At 40.1% G+C, this 12,021-nt stretch overlaps 1 protein-coding gene across 9 annotated transcripts in view; it reads right to left on the bottom strand.

Moving 5' to 3' along the window:
- The window catches only part of LOC122550578 (protocadherin Fat 3-like), an 801,871-nt gene that overhangs the window by 383,934 nt on the left and 405,916 nt on the right, over positions 1-12,021 (bottom strand). For all 9 annotated transcript variants that reach the window (XM_087988029.1, XM_087988032.1, XM_087988030.1 and 6 more), the window contains one exon: positions 8,198-8,512. In XM_087988029.1, the coding sequence (XP_087844155.1) occupies positions 8,198-8,512 (315 nt within the window). The remainder of the gene's footprint in view (positions 1-8,197; positions 8,513-12,021) is intronic.

Below are 12,021 nucleotides of genomic sequence, written 5' to 3' on the forward strand. Positions count from 1 at the left end.
AGTGGGAGGGAAAATGGACAGGTAGGACAGGGCATGAGGGCGGTGCTGAATTGGAAGGTTGGATCTGGGTAAGGTGGGTGGAGGGGAAATGAGGAAACTGGTGAAATCCACAAATGATGCCATAGGATCGGAGGGTCCCGAGGTAGAATGAAGTGTTCTTTCTTCAGGCGTCGGATGATTACAGAGTGGTGATGGAGGAGGCCCAAGACCTGCATGTCCTTGGTGGAGTAGGAGGAGGAGTTGAAGTGTTCGGTCACGAGGCGGTGGGGTTGGTTGGTGCAGATGCCCCGGAGATGTTTTCTGAAGAGCTCTACGAGTAGGTGTCCTGTCTCCCCAATGTAGAGGAAACTGCATCGGGAGGAATGGATACAGCAAATGACATGTAGAAGCGCAGGTGAAACTTTGATGGATGTGGAAGGCTCCTTTGGGGGCTTGGATAGAGGTGAGGGGGGAGGTGTGGGTGTAGGTTTTGTAATTCCTGTGGTGGCAGCGGAAATTGCTGGGTTGGGGGGGGTGGACCTGACAAAGGGGTCATGCGGGGAATGGTCTTTATGAAAAGCAGATAGGGCTGGGGAGGGAAATATGAGGACAGAGTGGTGGATGTGATCTACATGGACTTCCAGTAAGGCATACAAATAGGTTCTCCATGGGAGACTGGTTAGCAAGGTTTGATCTCCCCATGGAATACAGGGAGAACTAGCCATTTGGATACAGTACTGGCTCAAAGGTACAAGGCCAGAGGGTGGTGGTGGAGGGTTGTTTTTCAGAATGGAGGCCTGTGACCAGTGGAGTGTCACAAGGATCAGTGCTAGGTCCACAAATTTTTGTCATTAATATAAATGATTTGGATGGGAGCACAAGATGTATAGTTAGTAGGTTTGCAGATGATACCAAAATTGGAGGTGTTGTGGACAGCGAAGAAGATTACTTCAGACTACAACGGGATCTTGATCAGATGGGTCAATGGGTTAAGAAGTGACAGATGGAGTTCAATTTAGATAAATGCAAGGTGCTGCATTTTGGAAGCAAATCTTAGCAGGACTGAAACACTTAATGGTCAGGTCCTAGGGAGTGTTGCTGAACAGAGACCTTGAGTGCAAGTTCATAGCTCCTTGAAAGTAGTCACAGGTAAATAGGATAGTGAAGGTGGCGTTTGGTGTGCTTTCCTTTATTGGTCAGAGTATTGAGTACAGCAGCTGGAGGTCCTGTTGCGGCTGTACAGGACATTGATTAGGCCACTTTTGAAACATTGCATGCAATTCTGGTCTCCGTCCTATTGGAAACTTGAAAGGGTTCAGAAAAGATTTACAAGGATGTTGCCAGGGTTGGAGGATTTGAGCTAGAGGAAGAGGTTGAATAGACTAGGGCTGTTTTCCCTGGAGTGTCGGAGGCTGAGGGTTGACCTTATAGAGATTTATAAAATCATGAGGGGCATGGATAGGATAAATAGACAAAGTCTCTTCCCTGGGGAGGGGGAAGTCCAGAACTAGAGGTTTAGGGCGAGGTGGGAAAGATGTAAAAGAGACCTAATGGGCAACTTTTTCATGCAGAGGGTAGTACATGTACGGAATGAGCTGCCAGAGGAAGTAGTAGAGGCTACTATGATTGAAACATTTAAAAGGCATCTAGATGTGTATATGAATAGGAAGGGTTTGGAAGGATATGGGCTGGGAACTGGCTGATGGGACTAGATTGGATTGGGATATCTGGTCGGCATGGATGAGTTGGACCAAAGGGTGTGTTTCTTTGCTGTACATCTCTATGACTCTATATCTCTGGTGATGTGGTTTGTTTGTAGGTGGCAGAAATGGCAGAGGATGATGCAATGCATACAGAGGTTGGTGGGGTGAAAGGTGAGGATCGGGGGGTTCTGTCCTTGTTGCAGTTGGAGGGGTGGCGTTTGAGACCGGAGGTGCAGGAAGTGGATGAGATGCCCTGGAGGGCATCATCAACCAAGTTGGAGGGGAAATTGCAGTCTTTAAAGAAAGAGGCCATCTGGTATGTTCTGTGGTGGAACTGGTCTGCCTGGGAGCAGATGCAGCGGAAGTAGAGGAATTGTGAATAAGGGATAACATTTTTACAGGAGACAGGGTGGGAGAAGGTGTAATCCAGGTAGCTGTAGGAGTCGGTGGGTTTGTAGAAGATGTCAGTGTTGAGTCAGTCACTGTTGATGGAAATGGAGAGATCCAGGAAGGGGAAGGAGGTGTCTGAGATGGTCAGGTGAATTTTAGGTCGGGTGAAATTTGCGAGTGAAGTTGATGAACTGTTCAACCTCCTGGTGGGAGCATGAGGTGGCACCAATGCAGTCATCAATATAGTGGAGGAAAAGGTGGGGAGTGGTGCCAGTGTAACTACGGAAGATGGACGGTTGCATGTGAGCGACAAAGAGACAGGCATAGCTGGGGTCCAAGCGGCAGAACAGTTGGCTCAGAGCAAGAGCAGAGACTGCAACCTGTCTCACTTTGAGTCTATGATCAGACATCAAATATCTTCAACGTGCTAGACTGCAAGCAAACGTTTCCGCTCATTGCAAGTCCTCTCCCATCTGTCACTTGTATGGCCTTGGCATGACAAGTGAGTATTTTTTTTTTTAAAGTGAGTAATGGTTATCCAGTTAAGGGCCTCAATTTGTATACAGGTAGGAAAGCTGTCTGTCAGCTTTTCTGTTTTGGATTTAATTAGTGGTGGCAGTGACACAGATTGCAGCCTCCCACCAATAAACATAGCCCGCCTCAAAAAATTGCTTTCTGAATAGTACATCCATTGACCCAACTATCTTCTGTTGAACAAAGCCTTGCACTGGAGAATTATATTGTATTTCAAAAGAGTTAGTTCATGAAAAGCACAGCTGAGTTGATCAAAATCCTCAATTGAGGATTGTAGCTATGCATGATGCAGCATGCAGTCAGACAATTCCAAAAGTAATTCTCATAGAAAATGAGACAATTATAGGAAAGAATACAACAGACAGCCACTTTCATCAATTTCAACATTCCAATTAACTCAATTTAGCTTCGATAAAAATATTGCTTGTTTTTAAAATACTTTAAAATTAGTGAATGTCCTGCATCACTAGCTGGCTTTATTAACATTTTCAATTGAGCTTCTTGCAGTTTTTGGAGTTTTGTTCAAACAATCTCAATGCACAGCTTCCTTATTTTTATTATTTTGATTTCACCTCTTAACCTTAATTAATAAAACTAAATGATATTGGCTACTTGCATAAGAATCACCTTTGCTCCCATCCTTGCATATTCCAACATGTAAGTTAAAAAGTTTGCAGACTCAATTAACAGCATATTTTCATTATCTACAATGGATCAACCGCAACCATTAACGTCAACATGAACCACAGCCTTCTTTTGATACTTGTCCTTTTGCCTGATAATGTAGGCAAATTATACAGAACAGTTGGACTGTGGTTTAAATGATCTAGCTCTCAAATTCCTTTCAAATTTGCAAATTACTAAGGAAATCATCTTATTTTAGTACCATGTTATGTTCCCCAAGCTCCAGCTAAGTCTCTAATCAAGTTAATGATGGTATTTGATGATAACTGGTTTTTCAATTCTTGTCCATCTTAGTTTTATCTGTCAAATTTTGTAACCAAGAATTATTTTTCAGTAATAAAGCAGCATCCAAACTGAAGATGCTCAACTCACATCATTGTATCACATTGACATCCTTTCTAACAGAACTAATTGCATCTTACCCCATGTATTACAGCAGTTTTTTTTTATAGATTAGATTCCCTACAGTATGGAAACAGGCTCTACTGCCCAACAAACCTACAGTGACCTTCCAAAGAGTAACACACCCAGAACCATTCCCCTACCCTATATTTACCCCTGACTAATGCACTTAACACGATGGACAATTTAGTATGGTTAATTCACCTAACCTGCACAACTTTTTGATTGTGGGAGGAAACCGGAGCACCTGGAGGAAACCCATGCAGACACAGGGAGCATGTGCAAACTTCACATAGACAGTCTATGTGAACCTGGGTCCCTGGCGCTCTGAGGCAGCAGTGCTAACCTCTGAGCCACCATGCCACCCATGCTCAACAGATTAATTCACCATCACCTTCGCAAGAGCGTTTCGAGATGGGCCATAAATGCTGACCTAACCAGCTTACATGGGGTCTGCAGATGCTGGAGATCAGAGCTGAAAATGTGTTGCTGGAAAAGCGCAGCAGGTCAGGCAGCATCCAGGGAACAGGAGAATCGACGTTTCGGCCTCTACAAAGATTTCAGTGCTCTTCCTCCCTCTACAAAGATTTCAGTGCTCTTCCTCCCTCTACAAAGATTTCAGTGAGTCCCTCTCCACCTATCACATTTCCGACACCCCTCCCCCAAGTCCCTCCTCCCTACCTTTTATCTTAGCCTGCTGGACAAACTTTCCTCATTCCTGAAGGGCTTATGCCCGAAACGTCGATTCTCCTGTTCCCTGGATGCTGCCTGACCTGCTGCGCTTTTCCAGCAACACATTTTCAGCTCTGATCTCCAGCATCTGCAGACCTCACTTTCTCCTCAAAGATTTCAACCTACTGCGAATCCTCTTACAAGGATCCTTCCTTGAAGAAGCTCTCTTCCTCCCTCTACAAAGATTTCAGTGAGTCCCTCTCCACCTATCACATTTCCGACGCCCCTCCCCCAAGTCCCTCCTCCCTACCTTTTGGACAAACTTTCCTCATTCCTGAAGAAGGGCTTATGCCCGAAACGTCGATTCTCCTGTTCCCTGGATGCTGCCTGACCTGCTGCGCTTTTCCAGCAACACATTTTCAGCTCTAACCAACTTACATCCCAGGAACAAAAAGGAAAATATGCTAACATCAACTCAATTATCAAATGGTTAATGTTGTCTGTCCATATACAAATCACCATATTCATTTCAAATCATATGAGGAGGCATGGTGCTAAATATTCTAAGCAAATGCAAAAAATATAGAGAAAAACAGAATCATATGTAACACATTTTCTCCTACATTATAAATGGCACCTGACTCTGTATGAATAACTTAAATTTAATGTTCCATTCTCTACACGATTTAAGAATGTCATCAGTTTGTAGATTATTTTTCTGCAGTCTTTTTCCGAGGAACAGCTTAAATCTAATGGCAAACACATTAGTTCAAAGATAGAACTTTAGAACCCATTATATTTGTGTATATGCCTTGCTGCAATAAGTAAAACAAAGATTCCAATTATTGATTGCTATTTAATTTTGTGTGGTTGTTTATTTCAACTGAGCAAATGTTTTAAACTTTAGGCTTAAAGAATAGATCATGTGGATAACACAAGGAAGAACTTGAATACAGTGATCCGAGATAATCCTTAGATCTAACTTATCTATCCAAAATTCTACTTTCTGTTCTCAAACCTTTTGTTAGTGGTTTGATACAAGCAATAAAAGAATGCCATTTCATACAACAATATGAAATGCAATTGAGGAAGTCAACCTGCAGCCTTAATAAGTCATTTTATTTTAACAAAACATTGAGATTTCAGGAAGCCTATTGTGCTATGTCTACCAGATCAATTTGCAAAAAGTTAAAATGGTTACGACTCAGGCAGCATTAACAAGCTTTGGTTGCAATTAAAATATTGATTACTATCATGGTGTCAACAACTTAACTTCATCATGACTGAATATAATTAAAGTTTTAAATTAATCTTTGGTAGCAGACTGACAGTCAGGCACAAGAACAGTATGAGCTGTACACAGGAATTGACATTTGACAGTTCAGCTTCAAACATCAGCATCTGTTAGAAAAGGCTGTCACACAGTTTGCACTGACAAATGTAATGTCAAAGCTTTGAACATCAATCATGACTAATTGCCAAAACAAAAAGCATAATTTGCATCAAAATTAATTTGATTCAAAGACATTCTCTTTCTAAAATTCATTTTTTTCTGTTCTGAAGCTCAGAGGTTTCATATTAATATCTACATTAAATGATCTTGACTTTTACATAAGCAATAGCAATTTATGATAATTCTTGATTGGTCATATTGATTGAAATTAAACAAACATTTCATAGAACCAAAGGAGCCAATGCCCAACCGATATTTAAAAAAACCTTATTTTTAAGAGCATTCTCAAGTCATTTACATAACGGCAGTGAAGTATATTTTATGCAAATTTGCAATATTTATTTTGTGATGATAAAGAAGAAATATTTTTGCAATATATCACCATGATTTACTTGTAGCGATAACAGTAGGGCAAAAATAGATTTAAAACCCCAGCTACACTGTGAATAATGTGCTATTCACTGAAGTTCTGCTGAACTATCACGTTAAAGAACTTAAATTTACTGATGCCAGGATTACAAAATGTGATATATCACTCATCAGGCTTCAGTGAAGATAAAATGATGACATCTACTGCGTTACCCGGAAAGAGGGTCTTTGAAAACGTATTCACTGATCTGATTCCCTTACTGAACATAAAGGGACAGTAGAACTAACTTAATTTCAGACCATTTTTGTTGAAGCACAGACACACCAAGATAGCCAATGCGACCAATCATGCATGTAAGCTCATCTTGATTGACAGGCAATTCAGCTAATGATTCTGTTTCTTTTGCTACATTTGCATTCGAGGCCCAATCAGACCCTAATCAGACAGATCCTCCAGTCCCTCTAAACTGACTGCTCTTCTGTTAGGATGTGCAGTCCATGTGGGAGATTTCTGTTTCTGTCAGTGCTTTCTTCATTAAGGTTTGGCTGGGAACTGCTAAGCTAAGTTAAAGCAAAGGCTGCTGCATCAGCTGCACAACTGGAAACCAGTGCTCATTCAGCTGAATGGTGCGTGGCCCTGGGTTGGAGTCCTCGGAACTAAAATATTGGCATGCCCCGAATGTTTGAGGTTGGGTATAGACAGGGGCTATGGATATGGTGCCCAGAAACAGATGAAGCACCTGACCACAACATTTATCGCCTTGGCTCTGGAGTAGGGGAGGGCAAAACTTGAAGGGGGAATCCACGTGCACCTTTAGTCATTAATGGAGCTATCCATTTGGATGTCAGTCTGATTGACAGGGTCACCAGTCTGGCAGGATGGACAGACCACAGAATACATGCCTTATACATGATTTCAAAGTTGCAGTGGGGTGATGATGGCGATGTACATATGATGCACCAGGAATGTCAAAGATGCCTAACTTCTCCCCAAAGTTGTGCTAGTCTCTCTTTAACTGATGGCTTTCCTCAGTCCACAAAATCTCTAGATCTCAGTTAAATCTCTTAACAAGTTAAAGCTGCTGCTGCCAGCCTCACTAAAACATTTAAATTCACAAACTTACCTCATAAATAGGGTTTTGCCATCCTACTGCTTATCATTCTGGAACTATGGAGGTTTGGAGTTGTAAATTTTCAAAATTTTAACCTATGACATGATCCAAACCCAATTATGTATTTAATGCCAATGCTGAGTTCGGAAATTCCACATTCTACCCACCTCCTGCTCGGGGTGAGGCAATTGGTCCATAGTGCCATCAAATCCTTGGGCCTCTTGTCAAAATCATGTCAGAAAAGTTCAACTACATCAGTTGTTATTCTATTATCATACAACAATTTTACATTGGGAGCAATTCTTTTCCCAGAAATGGTCAGTACAGCCAACTGAATAATATAATCACACTATTAAATATCGTCCTTTCAGCACTGCTGTACTTAAAGCTTCAAGTGATCTTTTCTGTGAAATGTTGATCGATGTTTGGATTTTGTCTACCTGAATACAAACAAACATTTCTCCATTTACACTTATGGTGATTGGGGAAAGATAGTTTCTTTATCAATTTAGTCATGAAAATTATGTAGGTCACAGACTGCATGGACATGACGTGATCCAAGAACCATTCAGTTTCACTTAACGTGTTTGCAACCTTTATTCTCTCCATGACTATGCACTAATTGCTCAATTGTTTGCTTGAAGATGTGACTCATCATGCTGTCACTGAGAGGTGTGTAATAATGTTCTGGAATCACATAAACACTTTGTTTGGGATATCTCTTGAGAATATGATAGAAAGGCCATCATTAAATATTTAAGATCATATCTTGACTTAATAACAAAGAAAACATACTAACCTATAAAACAGGCAATAGGCAATGATGATAACTTAGTTTCCAATACACTACTTTCTCAGTTCAGAGTAGATAAAGATTTAAAAAAAAGAAAGAGACTTACCGGTCTTTGAGTTAATAGTAAAGAAATTCTGGGGATTCCCACTTGTAATCTTAAAAGTCATTTTATCACTGGAACTGGAGTCTGGATCATAGGCCTGGATCTGAACAATGGGAACATCTTTGGGAGAATTTTCCATAATTGACGGATGATAAATAGGTTGAGAACATATTGGTGCATTGTCATTTATGTCTTCAATCTCAATATAGATCTCAATAGATGAAAATAATGGAACAACTCCGTAGTCAGTAGCATACACGGTCAGCCAATAGGATGCAGTTGTTTCACGATCAAGTATATCGGATGTACTAATAACCCCTAAAATACAAAGTAAGAAGATAAAGAAATTAATCACATATTGCTTGATTCTTCTAAATTTACCATATTGGATGTTTCTTACTGTGTGTCTTACTAATGATGTTTAGACACGTTCTATAACATGATTGTTGAGTTTTTGTGCAACCCTGTTATAGAAAAATTACATTTTAGAAACAGTGCTTAAAATGTTGGCGATGTAATCCCATTACAGCCAACGCACGTTTTAAAAGTTCTCACTTTAGAATGTTGCCCCAATTCATCAATCATGCTACAGTGAATTGTGTTAATGAAATGTACATTATAGTAGAATGACCTGTACTACATAATAAGAATTGGATTAAAATAATTTAGTTCTATGTATAGTAATTATGATCAATGATTTTGAACAGCTCACTTGCCTGCTTTCATTTTATTCAATTGTTTATTATCTAGTTACATCATACTACAAGTTCTGAAGAGGAATCAAAGCAGACTCAAAACACTAACTGTTTCTCTCTCCATAAATGCTGCCAGACTTGAGTTTCTCAGGTATTATCTGCATTTGGTTCAGATTTTTACAGTATTCTGTCTTTGTCTCTTACATCTAGTGCATTGCAGTGCAGCGAGAAACAGATCCTTGTCATGACATGAATTGCTAAATATTAGTCTTCATCTAAGTAAAGTTCCCTGTTAAGTAAGCATTGCTGAAATGGTTGGTATGTCTAGAATTCCAGTCATCCTCAGCTGACAACCTCAATGATACAAGACTAAAGCTGATCAAATTACTCCATTATTATAGCATTGACCCTTTTAGTTAAATGCATTAAAATAAATTATCAGTAAAATGCATGTCTTTTGCTCAGTCAATCTATAATATACTACATTTCTTGATTTTCTTTAACTCTATACAATCTATAGAATATAACAAATCCAACATTTTGCTTTTTTTCTTTGAAGTTCATTGTAGCACAGCAACTTTATTCCATTTTGCATGACTTCATTGTCAACTTTGAAAAATATCAGATAACCAAACGTTTGGTCAAAGGTTTAGGTTTTAAAGACTGTCTTAAAGAAGAAACATGAACAAGAGAGAGAGTGTGGCTTTTCATAGCTTGAGATTTGGGTAGCTATAGGCATAGCTGCTGCTGATGAATCAAAAGTACAAATGTTCAAGAGGTCTACATTGGAGAAATGTGATAATTATGGAGGGTTGTGGGAGTGGAGGAAATTACAGAGTTAGGCAGGGCATCACCTCAGATGGATTTAAAAACAAGGGTGATAATTTATCCCACAAATCATATTACAATGGAACAAACAGTTTTTGTATTGTTTGAAGCCACAATTATCACACGGAATGACTGAGTCAGTCATTTAGCTGTTAAGAGTGAGATGACAAAAGCACAGAACATTCTGATGAAATAAAAGGAGCATGGTCAATATGTTTGTACGACATCCATTTTCACAACTTTAACACAGTTATGTTGCTTCTGAAGCAGAAAAACAAATTATACAGATGTTTTTTTTCTTGTTAAACAAGCCCAATGACAGGAGACAATTCTAGACTTAGCTTTAGGAAATCAAGATGGGCAAACGGGTGAAGTGACTGTGGTGACCATATCACGGATAGTGACTACAATCAGGTTAGACTTTGTATTGTTATGCAAATTGACAGAGATAAATCAGGAGCAAATGTTGTAAGTTGGGAGAAGACAAATTTTACAAAACTGAGAAGTGACGAGGTCGACTGGGCAGGACTGCTTAAGCATAAAAGAGTGGTAAACAAGAAGGAGGAACAAGAAAGGGACGGCACGGTGGCTCAGTGGTTAGCACTGCTGCCTCACACCTCCAGGGACCGGGGTTCAATTCCCGTCTTGGGCAACTATCTGTATAGAGTTTGCACATTCTCCTCCGGGTGCTCCGGTTTCCTCCCACAGTCCAAAGATGTGCAGGTTAGGGGACTTGGCCATGCTAACTTGCCCATAGTGTTAGGTGAATTAGTCAGGGGTAAATATAGGGGGGTGGGTTTCTCTTCGGAGGGTCGGTGTAGACTTGTTGGGCTGAAGGGCCTGTTCCACACTGTAGGTAATCTAATCTAATTACATATGTCCCCTCTAAAAATAAGAATAGTACTGCCAAATCTTGATCTCCATGATTTTTTTCGAAAATCGTAGGGGAAAATTAAGCAGAAAAAAAACTTATGATTGTCACAAAAAACTCAACACTGGAGACAGCCTAGAAGTAAAAACAGAAATAAGGAACTCAAAGAGCAGGCACAAAAAAAACTAGCAAGCAAGATAAAGGAAAACCCAAAGATGTTTTACCAGTATCCAATAAGCAAAAGGATAGGATTGGCAAAAGTATCAGAGATGAAGAGAACATGTTTGAAGATGCAGAGGATATGGGAAGAATTTTAAATGAATTGTGTGTTTCCCTATTTGCAAAGGAAAAAGATGATATGGGTATAGTAATCCAAGAGCAGCAGAATGAAATATTGGACAAAATAATAATGAGAGCAAATGCTCGAGGAGTTGGAATCCTTTGAAGTGGCTGAGTTGTCAGGGCCGGATGGATTGTTCCCTAGGATGTTGAAGATAGTCAGGGAGGAAATAGCAGATGTTCTGAGAATTATTTTCTAATCTTCATCAGACATAGGTTAGGTGCCAAGAACTGAAGGAAATGTGATTTTGTTCTTTAAAAAGGTACAAAGGAAATGCCAAACAATTATTGGTCAGTTAAATTTCTCACCACTGTGCAAAACTAAGACACTTAACAAGGTCCCATGGCAGACTGGTCAAAACAGTAAAAGTCAATGAGATACAGGGTAATGTGTCAAATTAGACCCAAAGTTGCCTTAGTTTAAAGAAATACAGAGTAATGGTTGATAACTGCCTCCTGCAAATGGAAAGCTATTTCAAGTGGCATCTGTAGGACTTGGTGGTGGGACCCTGCTGTTTGTTTTATACGCTAACTATTTGGACTTAAACATAAGAGGGGGCACAATTAGGAAATCTGTAGACCACACAAAAGCAGGCCATAAATCAGAAGTTGCTGGAAACGCTCAGCAGGTCTGGCAGCACCTGTGAAGAGAAATCAGAGTTAACAATTCAGCTCTGGGGACCCTTCTGAGGACCCGAATTTGTTAACTCTGATTTCTCTTCACAGATGAACTTTTCCAGCAACTTCTGCTTTTCTTTCTGATTTACAGCATCAGCAGTTCTTTTGGGTTTTTTTTTTACAAAAACAGGCCAGTTGTGGATAGCATAGAGGGTAGTGTAAGCTCAAAACCTCATTCATCGCAACCTGGCTTGGAGTTTGTTTCTCTCATGCATCCAGTGTTCTATCTCCTGTCATCTCCTCACGGTAGATCTACTGCTTTTGCCTTCCATGCCTCAGGTTCACTTTGTACATTCACTCAGCTTATTAGCAGCAATCATAGAAGAGACAAAGCCTCTAGGTGCAGAATTGGGGCATTTCAGAACCATACTTGCCTGTTTACACGTCAGATAAAATGTTATTGTGGGCCATTGTCT

Source organism: Chiloscyllium plagiosum, unplaced genomic scaffold (genome assembly GCF_037043375.1).
Source record: "Chiloscyllium plagiosum isolate Xiang-an unplaced genomic scaffold, Cpla_swu_hap1 HiC_scaffold_6, whole genome shotgun sequence".
Lineage (NCBI taxonomy): Eukaryota > Metazoa > Chordata > Chondrichthyes > Orectolobiformes > Hemiscylliidae > Chiloscyllium > Chiloscyllium plagiosum.